Source organism: Besnoitia besnoiti, chromosome VII (assembly GCF_002563875.1).
Source record: "Besnoitia besnoiti strain Bb-Ger1 chromosome VII, whole genome shotgun sequence".
Taxonomy (NCBI): domain Eukaryota; phylum Apicomplexa; class Conoidasida; order Eucoccidiorida; family Sarcocystidae; genus Besnoitia; species Besnoitia besnoiti.
In genome coordinates, this window is record NC_042362.1 from 1,334,771 (window position 1) to 1,355,102 (window position 20,332).

At 57.9% G+C, this 20,332-nt stretch overlaps 4 protein-coding genes across 4 annotated transcripts; 3 read left to right on the forward strand and 1 right to left on the reverse strand.

The window, feature by feature from the left end:
• Positions 1-1,508: 1,508 nt before the first annotated feature.
• On the forward strand, positions 1,509-5,069 carry BESB_077870 (uncharacterized protein; the record flags this gene model as incomplete). The annotated part of the gene is made up of 1 exon (XM_029366148.1): positions 1,509-5,069. The coding sequence occupies one exon, from the start codon at positions 1,509-1,511 to the stop codon at positions 5,067-5,069; it is 3,561 nt and encodes a 1,186-aa protein (XP_029217579.1).
• Positions 5,070-6,677: 1,608 nt separating this feature from the next.
• BESB_077880 (uncharacterized protein) lies at positions 6,678-10,001 on the reverse strand (the record flags this gene model as incomplete). The annotated part of the gene is made up of 3 exons (XM_029366149.1): positions 6,678-6,799; positions 7,389-7,876; positions 8,527-10,001. 3 exons carry the CDS (start codon positions 9,999-10,001, stop codon positions 6,678-6,680), a joined length of 2,085 nt encoding a protein of 694 aa, XP_029217580.1.
• A 1,649-nt stretch (positions 10,002-11,650) lies between these two features.
• Positions 11,651-15,888, forward strand: BESB_077890 (uncharacterized protein; the record flags this gene model as incomplete). Its single annotated transcript, XM_029366150.1, has 7 exons — positions 11,651-11,845; positions 12,303-12,443; positions 12,902-13,069; positions 13,305-13,983; positions 14,532-14,657; positions 14,894-15,012; positions 15,562-15,888. 7 exons carry the CDS (start codon positions 11,651-11,653, stop codon positions 15,886-15,888), a joined length of 1,755 nt encoding a protein of 584 aa, XP_029217581.1.
• Positions 15,889-17,879: 1,991 nt separating this feature from the next.
• BESB_077900 (rhoptry protein ROP18) lies at positions 17,880-19,535 on the forward strand (the record flags this gene model as incomplete). Its single annotated transcript, XM_029366151.1, has 1 exon — positions 17,880-19,535. The coding sequence occupies one exon, from the start codon at positions 17,880-17,882 to the stop codon at positions 19,533-19,535; it is 1,656 nt and encodes a 551-aa protein (XP_029217582.1).
• Positions 19,536-20,332: the final 797 nt, after the last annotated feature.

A 20,332-nucleotide genomic window follows, 5' to 3' on the forward strand; every position in this document is an offset into this window, starting at 1 on the left:
ATGCGGCCGAGGAATGGTCACGTGGTTTCAGGCGAGTCCTTGTTCTGTGCCTTTTCGGAGAAAAAGCCTAGTTGCGCGGTCGGCCTGTACGTAGTGCCTTCGTGTTGCCGACTGTATCCACCGAGCCGCCTGCAGGAATTCTTGCTTGCAGAGTGAAAGCCGCGCCCGACAGGCGCTCTTTCAAAGCGACAGGTTACAGGGTTCAGGCTTTAGGGTAGGACTGTCGTTGATTATTGTGGAGACGGTAGTGATTTGTCAACAACACGGCTGGACGATAGGTTCCGCTGACACTCTTTATTCCCTCTTACAACGGAGATACTTCACCGACAGATTCTACGCATACACCGGTATATATGCAAGTCATGCGCGTGGTTGCTAAGGCGAACGTGCGCATCTGAAGCCACGCGTTCCTTTTGAGACTCTCGCCGGCGGGTTGATGCCATACTACCGCAGCTGCTTGAAACGAACAAGACCGGCTCCTAAGGGTGTATGTGGGTTCAAGTATTCGCGCTACTTCGAGTTAGACAGAGCTTCGATTGACACACGTGTGCAGTTCGCACATGCGCGCAGGCGGTGGCGCTTCGCGTGTAAGGGTCAGATTCCGTAGCGCGGGAAAAAGGAGATGCTCTGCGAATGTGCGCTTGCCTCTTCTGATTTCCGTGTGTCCTGCTTATTTGGAAAGAGAGTGGCATTCGCATAGCCATGATTCATTCCTCGGTCGCGACGTTGCTGTGATGTCCTCCTCGAAACAAAGTTATGTGCGAAACCGACTCGCCAGGGCGTGCATCTTTTTCTTGCGAAAACCTCCCTTGTCTAGTGCTGTGATGTGATCAGAACATGGGAAAAGGCTGTCAACGCTTTCACCGCTTGCGGTCTCCGTGCAACGTGGAACTGCGCGCGGTCTAGAAACCAGCTTGATCCGATGGTTAACTGCCATCACGAGTGACTTATAACATGCTACACGTCAGTTCATGCGCGCTTCTTGAGTTTGCTCATGACAACAAAAAGAAACGCTGCGTTGTCACATGCAAAGCGAGGCGTGTATAGCTGAAGGAGGTATGAGGAGGGCGTCGCCTCCTCAGCTTCGTACCAGCTAACGAGTGTGCCGGTTAGGTGCGAGCACACGAGGTTAGAGAAGCGTTTACATGCCAGATCAAATCGTCCCATTTTGTGGCAAGGCACGTTGCAGCGGAACCAAAGTGCGTGTTCATTTTGATCGCATGATTCTCTGTAAACCTATAACTTCCACAAAATCTTGTGATGATATATAAGCATGAATGCTTGCAATGGGGTACGTATATATTTCCACCGACATATATATATAGATATATATGTATAAATAGCGACCTGTGCGGGTGCCCACGACTCCTGGAGTTTACCTACGGCCCACCGCAAAAACTTGGATTAATATGCATATACATATATATATATATATATATATATATATATATATATATATATATATATATATATATAGGTTTGCACACGCGTGTGAACGTACACCACACATGCCGGTAGCCTCTGCCAGCTGGCGGGCGGTGAAAATGAATCAGCCGAGAGGCTCAGGGGACGCGAGTTGGGCAGGCGCTTGCGGCGGCGTCGACTACGATGCGATTCGTCGGGACTATCTACGCTGCCTTCACCAGCTTCAGAGCGAAGAAGAAGCTCGCCACGACGTGCTCGAGGCGAACCGCTGGGGCCAGCTGCTGCGCATGCCAGCGCACCCGCGCGCGAGTCCTCTCTGCTGCCAGTTCCAAGACGCGAGAAACTTTGGACGAGCCCACGAAGAAGCACGCAATTACGTCCTGGGGGACCTGACGGGAGAGGACGCCTACGCAGAGATGCGTCGAGCCTACATTTGCCACATCCAGCGAGTTCAGAACGACGAAAAGGCCGTGTGGGAGAGAGCAAGGCAGGCGCCCCCCGCCGCGAGCTGGGAAACGCGTAGCGACATGGGCGAGGAGGTTGATTGTTCCGGAGCGAATGCCTTCGGCGCACCTGTGGCTGCCGACGTGGTGTCTTCTCCTGGCCGCGGCGGCGCAGACACGCCTTCACTCCGCATTCGTGGAACGACGTGCCTGCTGTGCAGAGAGCAGCTGCGGCCTCTCTTGAGCCGAAACGGCTTAAGACCCCCTCAGCGTCTATCTCCGACGCCGTCGCCTGTCCTCCTGCCCCCTTCGTTGTCTCCGAGCCCTGAGTTTCCTTTGGCCTCTCTTCACGCAGCTCCTACCGCCGCCTGCGTGCCGCTCCACGCGAAAAAGCCTGTCACCTCGCTTCGCGTCTCCTCTCCCTGCGCTGCGCTCTCGCCTGCGGCATCGTCGCGCCATTCCCACTTTTCTTCTGCCGTCTCGGCGCCTTCGGCAGCGCCTCTGTCTGCTGTCGGTGTCCCCCACGCCTCGCTTCCAGCGCCCGATCCCTGGAATGTCTCTTCCCCAAACCCGCCCGCGTCGCTGACGACTTTCTCATCGCGCTCGTCGTCTTCGTCGCTGGTTGCGCCTTCAGCTGTCTCCCCTGCAGGCTCCGGTCACTTGGCTGCAGCGGAAAACAGCACGCGAGTGCAAGGTCTTCCTCTCTTTTCTCCGGAAGAATGCGCAGCGCAATCCCATTCACGAAAGTCGCACGGAGCTTCGCCTCTCGATTCACGTTCGCCCGCGTCCATCTCACCGCGTCAGTTGCCTCCGCTGCCGATCGCTTTGTCGGTCGCCCGGTCCGCTGCAACTGCATGCTTGTCGGCTGCCTGCTGGGCGTCCGGTCCTTTCGCCTCAGCGCCTGCGTGGCCTTCTCTCGCGTCCGGCTCCCTCTCGCCGCCTCCGCCTCCGGTTGCTTCATCGCCCTCTTCCTCTGCGCCTCTCTCGAGGCACTGCGAGTCGAACCCGGCAGGCGCGCAGGCCACCCCTCCCCTCGCGCTTCTCCCAGACCCTCAGCCCGCATCTTCGCGCCCTCCGCGGCCTCTTCAGGTTTCGGCACCTTTCAGGTCTGCAGCGCTCTTTCCTCTCGATCTGTGGACTGGTCGCCCTCGCCGCGCCTGTGCGACGAGGAGGTCTCCGTCCTGCGTTTTTCCGCTTCCGCCAGTCACTTCGTGCGCGCGCGGGGTGACGGCGCGGCTCGCGGCGGTCGCGGCTCGCTCGCCGCCTTGCCGCCGAAGCCGCGGAGCTTCAGTTGAAAACTCGTCGCCGGATGACGCGCAGCCCGCCTCCTCGCAGATCCAGCGAGGCGCTTCTCTGCCGCCGCCTTGCGAAGGAACGCCCCTGGCTGCGGCGCGCCCCCCGCCAGCTCCTCCGTCGTGCGGTCCGCGCGTAGATCTCCGCGGCCCGGCGGCGCCAAGAGCGTCTCGTACCACACTGGCGAGCAGCTTACAGGAAACAGAGAACGTGCCCGCGTCGCCCCCCGCGTCTCAGAGACTGTCATCGCCGTTGGCGTTGCCTCTCCAGCCTTCACTCTGCTCTGCTGTCTCCGCTCTGTCTGCGCGTTCGTCCCTGCTCCCCGTCGCTCCGTGGCTTTCGCCGGCGTGTCCCTCGACGCCGGCGCCCGCGTCCGTGTCGGAGTCTTGTGCATCCGGCTCCTTTTACTCCTGCCTCTCCGCGCCCTCTCCCGGCGCTGGAGGCTTTCTAGGGCCTCCCAGCGACAGAGCGCTGTCTCCGTCGTCGGTCGTACTGTCCGCGCCTTCGAGCCTTTCGCAGCCCCTCTCGCCGGCGCCATCTCGCTGCGCGTTTTTGGCTTCCTCGCCCTCTAAGTCCGCGTCGGCCTCCGCGACGGTAGCAGAGAACCGCGCCGCGTCCGCTGCCGCCAGTTGCTCTGCCGCTGTCGTCTTCCCTGAAGCCGGGGAACCCTGCCTGCATCCCTCTGCACTGCTTCACGAAGAAGGCCAGAGTGCCCACGCAAGTCTCTCGGTGCATTCGGCGTCTCCCGCGTCTTCGAGAGCTTTTCTGGATGCGTCTCGACTCGCGCCTGCGCGTTCGCTTCGCTGGGGCGACGAGCCGGCCGAGACACGGGGGGACCACAGAGGGGCGCCGCTGCGTCTCGACGACTCGAAACGCGAAGCAAACGCGCCGCAACCTCGCATGCCTTCTGGCAAGGTCGCCGCAGTCCTCGCCTGCCGGGAGGTGATTCGCCACGAACTCCAGACGCGGCTTTGCCAACGCGGGCCTGCGAGAGGCGCCGCTGGGGGAGAACGGGAAGCGGCTTCTGGTCCGTTCTTTGAAGGCGAAGTGAGTTCGCACCGTTTCTTCCTTCGCGAAGCGAGTTCAGGTCTTTTCTCCGAGCGCGAGGTGTTAGAAGACGGCCGAGGGGGCGAAGGCCGAGACGCGGGCGTCGAGGGTCTCCACTGGGGAGGCTGTGCCCTGGGTGGCGGCGGCAACGGGGCCCTCGCGAGAGGAGCAAGTGCCGACGACGCAAATGGCGAGGAGGAGACAAAGGGGCCGCTCGCCCGGGAAACGGTCCGCGTCGAGGCAGCCGGAGCCGCCGAGAGCGGCGAAAACTGCCTCCTGCGGCAGGAGCTCCGTCCTGCGCGCTTTGGAGACAAGAAGCTGGGAGACACCTGCCGAAACGAGCGTTGCGCAGTGCCGAGGCCAACCGCCGCTTTTGCGCGTTCGACAGGGGGTCAGATGCCCCGGGGGGGACGGGGGGATGCCTCTGCTCACGAGGCTGGACAGAGTCTCCCGCAGAGCTTCAGGCGAACTCAGGCACTGCGATGCGACTCTCACACCCCTGCTCGGCACGCGAGCGCCGAGAAGATTCCCCGCATCAGGCGGCCGCCAGCGCAGACGACGGGGGAGGGCGCGAGCCGAAATGGGGAGCCTCGCGACCTGAAGTGTTTCGAGGAAGCCAGCCCAGGCGGATGCGGAGAGGAAGGCGACGATCGACTGCCTGCAGCATTTTTGGCGAGAGTGAGAGGAGGCACGGCTGCGCGCGGCGTGGAAACGAGGAGGGAGCGAGGAATGCTAGACCGAGGCAGAGCGGCGACCTTGCTGTTTCATAGATTCGCCGAAATACGCGGCTTGATTGATCGCGGAGGCGCCGGTGACCGCGCAGGAGAGGGAGGCGGCAGCAAGCGGCAGCACGAGATGTAGACGCTTTAGGACACGACCCCCAGGACACAGGAGTCCATGGCATCTCGAGAAAAAGGGCAGCAAAGCACTGAAAACTCCTAATGCCGTTTCTGAGGCCGCGAAAACACCCAAACGCCGTCCTGCGTCTTGGCTTCTCGTTCTCTGCTCGTCTCGTGAGTCTCGCATCGAGTTCGCGAGCTTATGTACGTGTGAGTTCGCCGCAGCTATCTTCTGGTGCGCATGCGCGAGAGACCGGCGATGCCGCGACTCTCGTCTAGCGCGTGTGGACCCAAGCAGAGGTAGAACTATACGCGTCTTCTAGCTTCAGTAAAACAAGCAACTCGTGGTGACGAGCCCCGCAGCTCGTCAGCGCTGCAGTCGCGTCTCCAGGGTTGCTTCGAATGCGCGGCAAATATAGGGCAAGGACTAAACGGCAGACGAACGAATGTGCCGCAGCTCTCCGGAGGAGACGTTCCCCAAGAGCGCCGGGTGTCTCTGACTGCCTACTTAGCTATGGAGTGCATGCAATGCACATCTGTGTGTCTCTGTGTATCTATCTGCGGAGATGTTTCGGTCGAGGATATCTCCTCGCCTGCCGACCCCGAGAGTTTGAAAGCGGTGACCCAAAAAAGGATGGCATTGAGTGCAAGCTCTTCTAAGCTCTCGCTTCTCATGTTTCGCCTCCCTTGCACGAAAGGACGCGCAGAGAAAGTGACAAGTGAGACGGCGGAACAAAGAAAAAGGCGCGCTCGCCAGCAGACACTTGCATTCATATATATATATATATATATATATATATATATATATGAGTATATGTATATACGCCAAGAGGAGCCTGAGGATTCAGGTTCTAGCGCATGCATACAGATCACACCTTCGAAACGGCCATAGGAGGACGGAAGAACGGCACACGCAACGAAAAAAGAAAACCTGAGAGAGACAAACGTATGCGAATGCGTACGTGAGCAGAACAATAGAAAGCCGGAAGAAAACGTCCTAAAAAAAAGATCCTCGAGAAAACGTATATCTACTCGCGCGCATCGACAGAAAGATATAGACGCATTCACTGCGTCACGCGAGATCGCCACCGCGCCCATCGCTTGCCGGTCTACAGTTCTGCTTAAACTGAGCAGTCAAGTAGGTACAAACCGTACAAGGATTAATTATGTCCATCTGTGCGTCTAAGTTGAGACTATCGGTTATATGTTTAAGACACTAACTTCCCGGCTAAACATTGACGTATTAAACCAGCCTGGGGTCATGAAAGTACTTTATATGGTAAGATGGAGCGTCGCTTCCGCTTTCCGCAAACGTGTGCGTTTCCATCTGTAGAACTAGCCATACAGGCACACACGTGTATACGCTTGTATGCTTATATGCATCATTCGTGACACATGCATGCAGTGCCTGGTCAAGGCCAAACGCAGGCAACAACTCAAGCTTGTTCTTCGCAGCAGGAACGCACCTCCAACCCTGCACGCGGCAAACGATTCCATACACATAAATATGTATATATATATATATATATATATATATATATATATATATATGCGCATGCAGGCACGCGTACGCACAAGTATACATGCATCCATGTATGTATGTATAAATGCGCGCGTTTCGCGAGGACGTCTAGCACTGACTGATGGGCTTCGGCTTCTTCGGAGGGGGCGGTTTCTGCCAGTCGCGGGTCGCTCTTTGTCTCCGTAGCTTCTCGCATTCGCCTCGTAGCGGCACGCCGAATCGAGTGAAAACTGAGAAGAACAACGCACGCGACAGAGTACCTGTAGGTTCAGTATGGTTGACTCAAAGTATTTGTTCTGAACTTGGCAGTAGTCTTGGTTGGACATTGTGTCTTCCACTAAGTCTGCCACACATCAGACGCGCTCGTCGCCTACCCCGCCCCTGAGAAGAAAGTTACCTCCGAGCAACTGCGCACGCTAGGTGCAGCCAATCTCTTTTTCTGATCAAATAAAAATACAAGTGTATACATATATGTATATATATATACATATATATATATATATATGAGCACGTTGCTGGAAGTCACCACTCTCTGTGCGTGTCGAGCCTGATAGACTGCAAAGACGCTGAGCAGAGAAGCGCCGTCTGTTCTGCACGCAGGCCACTCTAACGCGGTAACCAGAGGCCTCACGTTTATATATACAGATAAATAAATTTACTGTTCCACATCCTTCCCTCCTCCCTCGCTCTGACGCGTTTACACGCGACTCGCCTCGACGGCAGAATCGTGAGGGCGCGGCCGGCGGGGGCTTCTGACCCGCCGAGCGTCTCAGGGTCGAGTTTTTTGCGTTTTTTTCTCTCCCTCGCTTCCTTTGGTACCTGCGACGACGGAAGCCCACTCCTTGGGGAGGAACTCCTTTTCTTTGAGAAGTGCGACTTTGCCGACGTGCTTGAGGACTTGGTCGTTGTTGTAGTTGAGGCGGTTGCAGGCCTGGAGGAAGAAGGCGATTTGCTTGGCGGAGAGCGAAGCGATCTCCTCGGTTCGCGCGAGGAGCTTCTGCACGCAGTCCTCGAAAAAGCTGGAGTCGTCTGAAGTCACGTTGATGCCACCTTTGCGGTCTGCTGTGCCTTCCAGCCCGCGCGTGTAGGAGCAGAAGACGGTCACCAGCTGGGACAGCGAGAGGTCGCTGCGACTCGAAACGTGGCTTGCGAGCTCGCGAAACAGGGGCATGCAGTTCGTCTGCGTAAGCGAGAGTGCCCAAATCAGATTTTGCAGCACTTCGTTCGAAATCGTCACGGGCCGCGCGCGCAGCTGACCAAACAACGCGTCAGACAAACGCGTGACGGTCTTCGTGAAGTCGTCGAACCTGGAAACAAGGCAGCCGCGCAGCCACGAATCGCTTCCGGAGGCGCGGAGCGACAACGGAAACGCAAACCCGAAACCCTGAACCCGTCGGGGACAGACATACACACATATATATAAATATATACATATATACACATATATATATATACATACAAATCTATACATTCATATACAAATGTATACATATATATACATATACATCACATATATACAAATCTATACATATATATACATATAGATATATATACAAATCTATACATATACACACACATATATATACATATATATATATATGTACACGGTAGGGGGGGAGCGAATCTGGAGAGGCGAACGCGCCTCTGCTGTCCTCTTCGACGCAGGTCTCGTTCCACGGGGAGGCTGGGGTGCATGCATCGCCTGTGTTGTCTACCATGGGAGACGCCGATACATTAAGGCCGACCTCTGGTTCGAACCCCGAAAGGGTTTAGGGCATATTTATGCATATACGTGCATATATATATGTATGCATATATGCAGGTATGTCCGCATGAAGCTAGAGGCGCGCAGCATCTGGCGCGCACTTCGGCGCATACGCGTGCGTAGATTGGTCACAAGGCCCCCGCCGGCTATTTCGTATTCTCGTTGCTCTATTCGATTTTTTTGCGTTCTCACTTGACGTCTTCCTGGTGGCTGCCAGCGACCCGTCCGAAGGTGCTTCCGGGAGCGGGGTTTTTCACGTGTTGTTTTTCGGCTTCCTTCTCGCGGACGCCGGCGTTTCGCATGCGGATCTCGCGGCGCATGTCAAGCAGCTGGTCGCGGAAGACTTGTCTGCCCTGCAGCGCGAGGCGGAGGAGAAGCGCCCCCAGCACTGCGGGGTGCCGCTCCGCCCTCTGGATGCACAGAGTCACGAGGCGCCGCAGACCGTCGTAGTCGCGCGCCTGTTCGATACGCTTGAGCATCTCCGGCTCGCTGTAGATCCCCGCGTTGCGCGAGTGCGTCGAGAAGGCCGTGAACGCGCTGCCGGCGTCGGACGCCGCCGCCGAGTCCGCCACTGACGCCGCGTCGGCGTTCTCGATCGCCGCGGCGCCCTCCGCGGGCTGGAAAGTCGCGGTGATTTTTCCGTCGGACTCCGCCTTCTGCTGCTGCAGCAGAGTGAAGTACGCGAGCTGCGCGAAGGGATCCATGGCGCCTTCGAGCGCGCGTGGCTGCGGCGCGTACACCGCGGCGAACGCCGGCGCGGAGTGACACGAGGGAGGAGGCGGAGGAGAAGGAGGGGGAGGCCGATTCGGAGGAAGCGAGACGTTGGCAGCACCCGCAGGCGGAGCGCGAGAGGCAAAAGGCGGCGGAGGCACACACGACCCCAGCGCGCGCCGCGGCGCCGGCGTCAGAACTACCGGCGTGCGCGCCGCGGAGGCTGGCGGCGGCGGACACGGCGGACACGGTGCGCACGCGCCGGGAGGAGACGGTCGCTGCCCTGCAAAGGCGAATTTTTCATTCCCTCGTTTCCAGTCCCGGTCGCGCTTCTTCTTCTCTCGCGTGGTCTTCTGCGGCGTAAAAGGCAGCGCTTTGTCTGTCGCCGTATCTCCATCTCGAGCTTCCTCTTCACACCTCGCACTCGCGTCGCCTGCGGGCTCGGGCGCGTCGATGGGACGGGCGACTCTCTGAGGCTCCTTTCCGCTCTCTTCTGCTTCGGATGCAGGACAGACAGGCAGCTGAGAGTCCTCCGCAGAGACTGCTTTCGCCTCCGCACAGGCTTGGTTTCCATTCTCCAGCGCACCGCTTGCGGGCGTTGCGTCCTTCTCCGCAGCTTGTCCTGCAGGGGAGGCCTTTGCGGCCTCTCTTGTTGTCTCTGCAGTCTCGGCGCCACCTTCTTCTGCTTCTTCCTTGCCTGCTCTCTCAGCCTCATTCGGCGCGTCCTTCTCCGCTGCCGCCTCCTCCGCTGCCGCCTCCTCCGTTGCTGCCTCCTCCGCTGCCTTCGCCTTCCGCTCCCGCGCCTCCTCTCGCGCCTCGGCTTCACGTCCGCAGCTGTTGGCCTCCTCTGTCTTTTTCGCCTCAGCGTCCTTCTCTCTCCCAGCCGCCTTCTTCCTCGCGTCTCCTTTAGCCGCATAGGCAGCCTTCGCCTTCGCCTTTGGCCCCTTCCGCGCCATGGCTCGCCGCGCGATTTCACTTGCTCAGGTTCCTGTGAAGATGGAAAAAAGAAGGCGCTGCTGTGAACGCCCGCGCGCCAGCTGCCAGATAGCAGAGAGCACGCGACACACCGAGGCCTGCGCACTCGTCATCCAAGGCTTGCTGGCTTTTCCGCAAAGCAAATAGCTTGGAGGCGAGAGGGAATCGAAACGAGGCGCGTTTGTGGCTCTCGAGGGCTGCAGTGCGTGAATCTCTGGGCTGTGGCAGCAGGTTGCATGCAGTGGAGGGCGCGAGACGATAGAGGGGGGAAACGCCCTGGCAAGGGGAAGAAAGAAAGGCAGTAACGCGCGGAGAGTGGAAGAGGGACGGCTCGAGGATGTGGAGACTTTCGAGAGGAGGCAGGAGAGGACGAGAAATTGGTAACTGGACGGAGAGATGAAAGGTCCTGGTGGCGGCCGGCAGGAAAGACAGACGAAACGGCGAGGTGTCAGAGTGTCAAGAAATTGGAAAAAACCAAGAAAAAAATCTGGGGTGTATGGCTACCACAATGACGAAACACTACCCGAATTTAAATTCTCGAAACTCGTCCATCTGGCGCTGGTTGGGGAGTCACTTCTTGCATCTCTGCAGCAGATCGAAGCGCCCAGAGTCCAGAGTCGCTCAGCTCACACGCGAGGAAAAAAGCAGACGAACAGACGACAAACAGAAAACAGAAGACTTTGCTCTCCAGTGTATATGCAGTGTTTTGAATAGAGTCGTGGAAACCGAAGAGTGCCTGGGCTCAACGGGAGAAGAGAGTTCTGCGCCGCAAGTGTCTCTCCAGTCCCGTTCTCCCCTCCGAAGCGCTGAGAGAAGACAAGAGAGAAGACAAGAGAACAATGAGAGAGAAAGAGGGTGTTTTTTGAGAGAAGAAATTTGCTTCTTTCCAGGGAAACGAAAACTCAGCGGGCAGGGATGCAACGTCGACAGAAACTGCATGCGCGAGTACGCACATCTCGCTCGCTCTACAGGGCTGCTTATCTTTCCTGCCTGAACAGGTCAATTGGGTTTAAAAAAAAGATCTGTGTCTTTTTTAGAGAAAGATTCGTGTCTGTGTCTCTGCGCCTTCCAATGCACATGCTTCTTTGTGCGGTCCCGTCTGAGTCGCTTGTTAGTTTCGCGACCACGAGGGCGTCCGGTCGTTGATTCTTCTTTCCACTTAACCTTTTCTCGGGATTTTACGTGTTTTCCGTCACAGTTGCGCGTGTAGAGGTTCGAAGGAAACGCGAGCTTGGCAGCATATGGTTGTGTAGCCTTGAGTCAGCCTCGACGGGAGAGTCCTGCGTGCTGAGGTCATATTTTGGGTCATTGTGGCGCTCGGAATGTCCTCTCCCTCTCGCCTTCCAGCATTTTTCCTTCTGGCGCGCGTCTCTCATCTCTGTCTTGCTTCCAGTGCTCGCCGTTTCCGGTTTTTCTGCAGCAGGCCCTGCCCATAGCCTCTTTGCTCCGTGCCTTCTCGCCTTGGCTCTCGGGTTGCCATCTTTTCCCCGCCGCAGCGGCCTCGCAAGCGCCTCCTTCGAAGAAGCGTTTCGTTCTGTTTTGCCCCTCCATTGCGTGTTCGACAAGGTGTAGGTACGCCGCTGTGTTGCGCACGCCCCAGGCTCTGCGTGTGCGTTCTTTCTGTTTCGCGATGGAGAAATGCAAGCGAGAGGAGGCTCCGGAAGGCAGCTCTATGCCACCGCCCAAGCGCGTCTGCTTCAAAGCTGAGCAAGACGTGAAACTCGTGGATAAGTGCGTTATCAGAGAAGAAAGTGCCCGCGAAGCTCTCGACGCTGAGTCTGCGGAAGATCGCAGCGACCTCGACGCTCGCTACCCCAAAGATGAAGTACGCCGCATAATCTGCCTCCTTCTAGTCCATTTACGCGCGTAGACAGGAAAGACTATCCTAGGCAGACGCCCGAAACCTTAATGGGCATGAATCCAGATATGCATGTATCTCTTCGTTTTGCGCGCGAGTCACTTCAACGCAGATACGCACAGAGGGCTGTTGGAGCGACGGACGGAGGGAGCATGTGGTGTCGAGATGCGCCCTCGAGTGTTCATACAGAAATATAGGCAGATGTGTGTACGTATATATATTTATGTATTTCTGCGGCGGTTTAACCAGAGTGGACGCTTGCTGAGGGAGGCATCCGCGCGTGTGAGCTTGGCGTGCGATGCCGTTTTCCGCCGGTGGGTAAATCGACTGCTGTGAGCAGTGTCGACGGGGAGTGGTGCCTTTCAAAATCAAAATAGGCGCGTGTGCGTAGAGCGTTCGCGGTTTCCACGCGGTTCGTTTCCAGGTCGAGAAGATTCGGCGGCGCAAGAAGATCTTGGCCGCAGGCGTCGCCGCGCTGGGCTACGGCGTGAGCGACACCGACGTTGACACCGTGAACTCGCGCTCCGCGGCCGTCGCGGCCTCTGAGGCTGATCCAGAAGTCGAGGTGAACGAAAAAATGTCGACGCGAGGGAGCGTCGGCGGGGAAGCGCCTCGCCTGGCGCAGGCGCCAAGAGCCTCGAAGCGGCCTGGCTGCGAAGAATCAGCCCCGTGTCGCGGCCGCCGGTGTCTCACAGCTGAAGTCGTCTTCAGTGTCCTAGGAGTTCATCTGAGTCTGTTTATTCGCTGCCAAATTCACTAGACGGGTTGCTACTCACCACCTACTTTCACAGACAAATCTTCTGCGTAACGAATGCACGGTGTAGTCGTCCGAGGCGGCAGCAGATCGCGGTAGTGCCTGAGACAGCGACTTCAGAGCCAGGGGGAGGGGGGGGGGTTGGCGTTGCCGTGGCTCTCCTCCGTGTGGGGTGGAGAAGTGCCCCTCTCGCCTCAGTTCGGTTTTAGCAGTTCGGCGGTGCGTTGCATGAGGTTCGCGTGTGCGTGGCGTCTGCGCGGTTGCCGCAGAAAGACGAGACGGGCGTCGCGTTTGAGCCCTTCAACATGCGCAAGGAGTTTCAGGAGGGCACCTTTGACGAGGACGGCAACTACGTCTGGCGGGCGAAACTCCACGAGGAGGTGAAGGACGGCTGGCTGGACGCAATCGACGCGGGCGACGCCAGAACTGCTTTCCGGGTGAGGCCGCTCAGCACTGAGCGAGCGGCGAGGAGACGCTGCGCGAGTCCCATTTCGCGGCGTTTCCACGCTGAAACTAGGGGGAGAAAGAACGGGGGAGGGGGGGGCAAGGGCGTTAGGCCGGGGAGGAGGAGACAGGGTGCGCAGCAGCGGCGCGGAGTGTCTCGCCTTGTCTCTCCTCTCTCTCCCGCGTCCTGAGCGCCTGCCTCGTTTCGACTCCGTTTCTGTGCTTCAGACCGAAGACGAACGTCGGCGCGTTTTGTCACGGATGGACGCCGAGCCCGAGGCGGTCGCGGTCGATGTGCCGGCGAGTCTCCGCGCCCTCAGCGAACTTCTGCAGCCTGGGGAGACGCCGACGGCGGCGATTCGCCGCGTGAAGGCTGAGGCGAGTCAGCGGCATGCGAAGGAGGCGGCTGCGGAGTGCAGCGTCGGAGGCGGACGCGGAGGCGAACGCGGGGCGGGCTCCGCGAGTGAGGCTTCCGCGAGTGAGGCTTCCGCGAGCGCGCGCCAAGAGCGGAGAAGAGAGGAGGACGAGGAGGACGAGGCGTTTCGGCGGCCGGCTGCGCGGCGAAAGAGGAGGCGAGACGGCGAGGCGTCCAGCGGGGGGGCTGGAAACGAACCCGCGAAAGCCGACGAGGCAGTGGAGAGAGGCGGCGCGAAGCCTCCCGCTGAGGCTCCCAGCGCTGGTAGCGGGTCGGACTCGGCAAAGCCGGGCGGCGCGCCACCCACAAACGCCGCAGACGAGCGGATGGAAACTGACGACGAAAAAGACGACGGAGAGCCCGCGAGACGTGCGCGCGCGCCGCAGAGGCGCCAGGCGAAGGGAACCCGAGGAGGCAAGATGGACGGCGAGGAACTGCGCGTCTTCAACGCCATCACAGACCTGTGCTCTTCACTCATGACGATTGGCAGGAGTACGAAATTCCAGCAAAACTGGGGTTGCAGTCACACGTTTCTGACGCACACACAACCGTTGTCGCCTTCTCATACCGCGACTCTTATGTCAAAGCGGCGATCGCACACCAACGGATACTTCTGCGCACTTCTTTCTGTCGTCCTGAGTGTTTCTTGTATGCCGCCAGCCAGCATCTGCACGTGTTTGCGACATGTGCGCTGATGGATTCTGTGTGGATCCTGCGCATGTAATGCCGCGCCATTCTTGATACTTACGCATATCGCTGCATGCACTCAAGCGATAGACCTAAACAAGCGCCAGGCCACCAAGAACTCGATCGTCGTACTCCCTACAGACTAACAGCAAGAAGGCGACTGCCAAACTGAGCGTGGTGATATTCGTACAGCAACATCGCCGGCCGGGTCTATCTGCCCTCGTGGTCAGTCCAACGCGCCGACGCATTCAGTGTGAGTGACTCGGTTGTTAAAACATCTGTATTATGGACATGCGCGTATATGGTCGAGAAGTGCTGTTGAGCACGGGTTCGTCGCTGTGTTTGGCATGCAGACGTCTACTTTCTGCGGCGCGAAGACATTCTGAAGGAGCTCGACGCCGAGAGGGCGCGTGCGACTCCCGGGACGGACGGCGCGGAGACGCCGATGGAGGACGCGAGCCGCGAAGCTTCAGGAATGGGTGAGTCTGTGATTTTGCAGAGATTTCGAAAGGGCGGCCTCTCAGCTGTATACTTCTGTTTGGTTGCGTGCCGGAGGGTCGCATACTATGAGTGTTTTCATTATACTTCGCCGAGCTTTGCTCACATCAGCGCCGTCGATTGCCTGCCTTTTTGCGCGCATTGCAGGCAGTTCTGCGCGCCGCCTGGCGGATGCGTCTTCAGATTTTCTCTCGAGATTTGCGTCTGTCTTTCGCAGCGAGCGGCTCCAGAGGAGCCCCGACGACCTATTGGCAGTTCCGCTGGCTGAATAACCCTACAGACACCGAGATTCATGGTCCTTACCCTGCCGCGATGTTTCAGGCGTGGATGCAGCAGGTGAGGCGCGTGCGTCGGCGAGCTTTAACTCTGCCTCTGCTGCGTAGTGCTTGTGCGATACTTACATAAATGCAGGACCAGTAAAAGGCGTGCAGGATCTCCTATGCTCCTTAACATCACAGATATGTCACTTATCGCACCCAGATAACTGGCCTGACAGCCAAAGAGGGCAGATGCGCGGACTCCGCTGGAACCGCGAAGGGGTTTCTTATCGGAAGGGCATTCGTGCGTTTAGCAGTGTCTTGGGATGTGAGGTATTCTAGATTTAGCGTTCATCTACAGCTGCGGGAACTGTTGTGTTTAAAGAGCGGTTGGCGTTTCCTGTGTTTCACTCCAGAGAGGACGATGACGACTTTACAGCCGCCTTTGCGAGGCTCTAGTGCGTGAAGGCTCTGTGTGTCTTATAGTTCATTCTGGTATTATATTTTGTTATTTTCGGGTTTTTGAGGGTGGAGCCGTGGCCGTGCTCGACCTTTCTCCCCTGGAGAGCCGCCGTGGCTCCCAGCGTTGGTGACTTGTTTTTTTCGGTTCACTCTGTTGCGTGTGCAGGGATTTATTTCGGACGAGACTTCGATGGAAGTGCGCCAAACGTCTGCGGCGAATGACCCGCTGGATGGCGTCTGGCTCTCTTGGCGGCAGGCTGACTTCCGCTCGGCTGAGGAGGCAGAAGAAGAGGAGAGGGAGCGCGAAGCCGAGGAAGAAGAACGAGAAAGAGAGGAGGAAGCAGACCGGGCGCGAGCGGAAGAGGCTGCCCGAAGCAAGAAGCAGAGGGAACTCGATGGAGAGGACGACGAGGGCGAGGGCGCGGAGTATGAAAAACGCTCGCGGAAAGACGACCGGGTTATGAAGATGCTGGAAAAAAGTGGGGCGCGATGAAGTCTCCGCGAGACGAGGATTCGGTGGTCTGACGCGAAGAAAGAGAGTGTAGTTTCAACTCTCTATAACGGCTTGAACTTTTCAGCAGTGCTCGACGAAAAATGCGTCTGCATTTGAATTTTCTAAAAATTTGCTTCCTGGAAAAACGACGCGCCCGAACGCGTGTATCTGCACTTTTAGGAGCACACCGCCAAACACCTGTTCCCAATCTACGCTCGCTGCGACGGAGCGCAGATATAACTGCAGCTAAACAAACAACAGCAGCAGAACACACCCACGTGGTGACTCAGATCTAGAGCAGACTGGTAGATGCCAACCCTCTTCGACAATCACAAACGGGGGCGGGACTGACGAGAGAGCGACCAGGAACGCAGGCCCGAGGCGGAGTCTCTGTGACGCCGTCGACGGCGACTGGGATGGGACAACTCGAATAGGGGGAAACGAAAGGACGACGTGACGACTTGGTGCGAAAAGCGGCAGCAGCTCAGAGGTGGCACCGATACACGTAGTGGCAAGACACGGACGAGACAAACATGTTAGGAACCGCTGGGCAGACGCAGAGGATCAGTGCACAGGCAGAAAACGAAGCGAATAAATATTTGGATACAGAGAAAGGACGGACAGACGTGGGTGGCGGGCTCAGTGGGCAGGGGCGACGCACGTACGGTGCGGCTTCGCAAGCAGACGAACGAAGGAGCGGAGCATCTGCGATCAGAGCCGGGAATGCAACGACACAAACGCATAGAGCTCGCGGAAAAGGCGCCGACCTAGTCGACTAGATACAGCCACAGTAAGTCTATTCTTCTGCGCGAGGTAGACTCACGCTATTCGCCGGATACAGAGACTGTGTGCTGGAGCGGTTGGATGCCGACTATGTTTTGGCAGGCTGGGACGAGCGGAAGAACAAAGGCAGGCTGTTCAACACGCGGGGCGGGGGTGGCGACTTGTTTTACGTGTCTCAGGAGGAAACCGAAATTCCGCGTGCTTCGGACCGCCCGCATTGCTAGAGACGGAACCGAGTGCGTCGTTTGTAGTCTGCGTCAAACACGTAAATTCTCTCGCGTTTCTCCTTACCACAGCCTCTCATCTCCGTGCCCACGTTTGGCATCTCAACTTGGGGGGAAAAGGATAGAGAAGCGCTTTGAGAAATCAATTCTCAGAATGGGCGCGTTCTGACGCAATCTGTCCTGGAATTCTATTCTTGCTCCCGCGCCTGTTGTGTGTGTCTCTCGTTCTAACCCTTTTTCGCCGCGCTTTGCCCGGCGAGTCCGTAGAGGCGAGAGAATCAGAGTGACCAGCGGGCGACGGGATGAGTATCAATGTGTCCTGCCCCTGCTTTGTTTGCCCGCGAGCAGAGGGAAACTCCTCATCGAGCCTGGTGCTGGCTTTTTTTGACAACCCCAGTTTGCGCGCCACGTCTCAGTAAGTGCGCGGGGTCATTTCCGGCAGCCAGGGCCCCGTCACATATCGACTGATGCACCTCCATTGGCACACCAGTTCGTCTGGATTCTCTACAGCGCTTATTTGTGGCGGACTTAACCCACTGTGGCGAACTGTAGATAAGAGTTCATCGCGGTCTGCAAGGCGTCTGCTGCTCGCTGCAAGTCACTCCGCGGCGCGTCCCCGCTCACCGCCGAAGCACTCCATTCGCCACCCGCCGCAGGACACGACGTGAAGCGGCGTCTACAGGCAGCGGTCCACCCCGCGGCCGGACATCGTTCTAAACAGCTTTCTGCGCTCTCTTGCGCATCCACCGTAGCTCGCTTTGGTGTACGCGATGTTCTCGGCGGCGCGTCTGCTCGGGCTTCAGACGTTTAGAATTGTCATAGCCTGTCGTCGCCGGCGCGTCGTCGTTGCGTCGTGCGACGCTAACTGCTCACAGGGTCTGGCCCCCTCATAGCCGTAGGGCGTGGCCTTGCCTTGCAACTGATTGGGTTCCAGCGTTTTCTCCCTGCGTTTAATACATTCACGCCGCGCCAAGTTTTGTTGAGATGGGATACGCACTGTCCTCCAGTGCTCTCCCATGCTTGGCGTGGCTAGTCGCCGTGCTTGTGTTAATTCTGTGCGAAGCAGGGGCAGTACACAGTATTCGTGTGAAGTTGTTGCATGACGCCGGAACACGTGGCGCTTTCGTCTTTCCTGCTCCGAGCGCAGCCGACCGCGGGCGGGAGCGGAGCCTCAGCGCGGGTGACGGAGTCCGTGAATCGGCAAAAAATGCGGAAGTGCGCAGTATCTTGGGGCTTCAGCGGCGTATACCTACGGGCAAGCGAGTCTCGGAGGAGGCCCCGTTCAGCTTCTGTTCAAGGCTCGTCGGTCGGACGTGGGGCATGGGAGGCGTTCGACGAGCAGCATCAGAGAGAGAGCCTTTGGAACCGACTCACCACATTGGCCTCGGAGATCGAATCGCGCGCGGGCTGCGAAACGCTGTTTCATGGATTCCAGGGTTCCAGCGTGGCAGGTCGAGCTCAGCAACAGGACTGCGTTTTGTGGAAGTAGAGCCTGGAGATCTCATAGTTGCCCGCGTGGTCTCGCTAGTAGCAGACCGCATCAAGGCGGCTACTAGCTCCAGAATCGTACCAGATGACGAAATCGTGTCAAGGACGTACTGGCCGGCGAGCGTTCCTGTGGTGGTGAAGTCCCTGTCAACGGGGGTCACTAGAACGTTGGTGCGGGGGCCCGTCATCGGCCGAGGCGGCAGGGGGACAGTGTGTCTCGCACGAGACCAGAGTACTGACGAGGAGGTTGCTCTTAAGCTTTTCATAAAGTTCGAAAAGCCTACGGTGAAGAGAGTGAGAGAACTGCGCAACGAGGCATTCTTTTACCAGCGACTACCGGGAGTTGCGTCTGCGGCCGATGCCCAGGCGTTATTCCGGCTGATGGTTCCAACAGACGCTGTGCAGGTAGTGAATGCTCCACCATCCTTGCGCTACGCCCCCGCCGAGATCTGGGTGCCAAACATGTTTCCGATCATGCCGAAAGCGCAGATGGATGTCGCACGGTTTGTTAACGTACTGACAGAGTTTGATGATGTCAGCCAGAACGAGCTGGGAGTGCTGGCGCGACTGCAGCTGACACTTTCAGTCATACGTCTCGTGGCCATTCTGCACACGCAGGGAGTTGTGCATGCTGACATCAAGCCCGAAAACTTCTTCGTTATGGGCGACGGTCGCGTGTTTTTGCGGGACTTTGGCGCCTCCGGCAGCGATATGACAACCGCCCCATTTGGCGGCACACTGGCCTACACGCCGCCGGAGCTGTCAGCGCCAACGAGGTATGTCCAATACAAATACTCAACTGACTCATGGGGCGTCGGTCTCGTACTATGCTTCATTTGGTGTGACCGTGTGCCTGTGACATCTCGCGTCCACGAGTTCTTGGTCTTTGATAGCTGTCCTCGCGACGTCCCGGACGATGTCAAAACTCTGGTCCGGATGTTTCTAGAGACGTCGCCTCGACGTCGACTATCCCCTCTTCGCGCCATCAGACGCGCGGAGTTCAACCGTGTCAAAGAGCGGGTAGACCGCGGGGGAGTAAAGACAAAGAACATGTCACAGACACGCAGCAGCCAAGCACCCACACGCACTCGGAGGCGGACCCTGCTTCGTCGTCGCGAGACTCCACGCGCGGAGGGCGGGCTGTCTCCGTAAGCTGAACTCTCGAGCGAGGGTCGGGAAAGTGACGTAGGAGGGTTAAGCGGGTGCTCCAAGTCAGGCTGACCTCAGCAATTGAATCAGAGCACCGCGTTAGACTAGCTCCTGGTTGATTCACTCCGCCGGCCGCGTGAGGCGACGCGTGGCCAGTCGCCTCCCTGGGCGGACCACCGCCCACCTGCGCTTTTCTGTGTTTATGTGTTTTGTGCGCAAGTCCTTGGTAACAGTACTTTCCACGTGGGCTGCGAGGGTTGGTGTTGGCGTGAGACTGCCAGTTGCTGTAGCAGGCGACGGGCTACTCGCTGTCTCAGTCGACGGAGGGTGTCGTCCTCTTCCCTGCGTCGAGCCAGCTGCCTTTCTCAAGCTTCATTGTGAACCACAGAGGTAACGCCGAGAAGCGCTGAAACCGCGAAGAATGAAGATAAGCGCAGTGCACCGGGTGGAGACTGGTTTGCTCCTACGTCTACGACTTGAGCCGTCTCGCGGGGGATGTGCTTAGTTTGTCACGTCGCCCAAGCAGCCCCTCAAATGCCCCTTTCGACAGCAAAGGCGTTTCGCAATGCAGGGGGCTCAGCCGTGTAGACGTCAAGCGCACAGCAGACGCGTTTGGCTGCCGATGTCAAATAGTACTGCGTAGATGAGGTGCGGTTGTGCGGAGTAGATCATAGTCTATCTGCTGCCTGCCGTCAGCCAGGTGATGTTCGCCGTGACCACGCAGTAACATGTGGCGCTGCTGTTTTTCATCTTCTGCCGACAATCCCTGCACACTACTATTCCCGAAATAATCCGCCCGA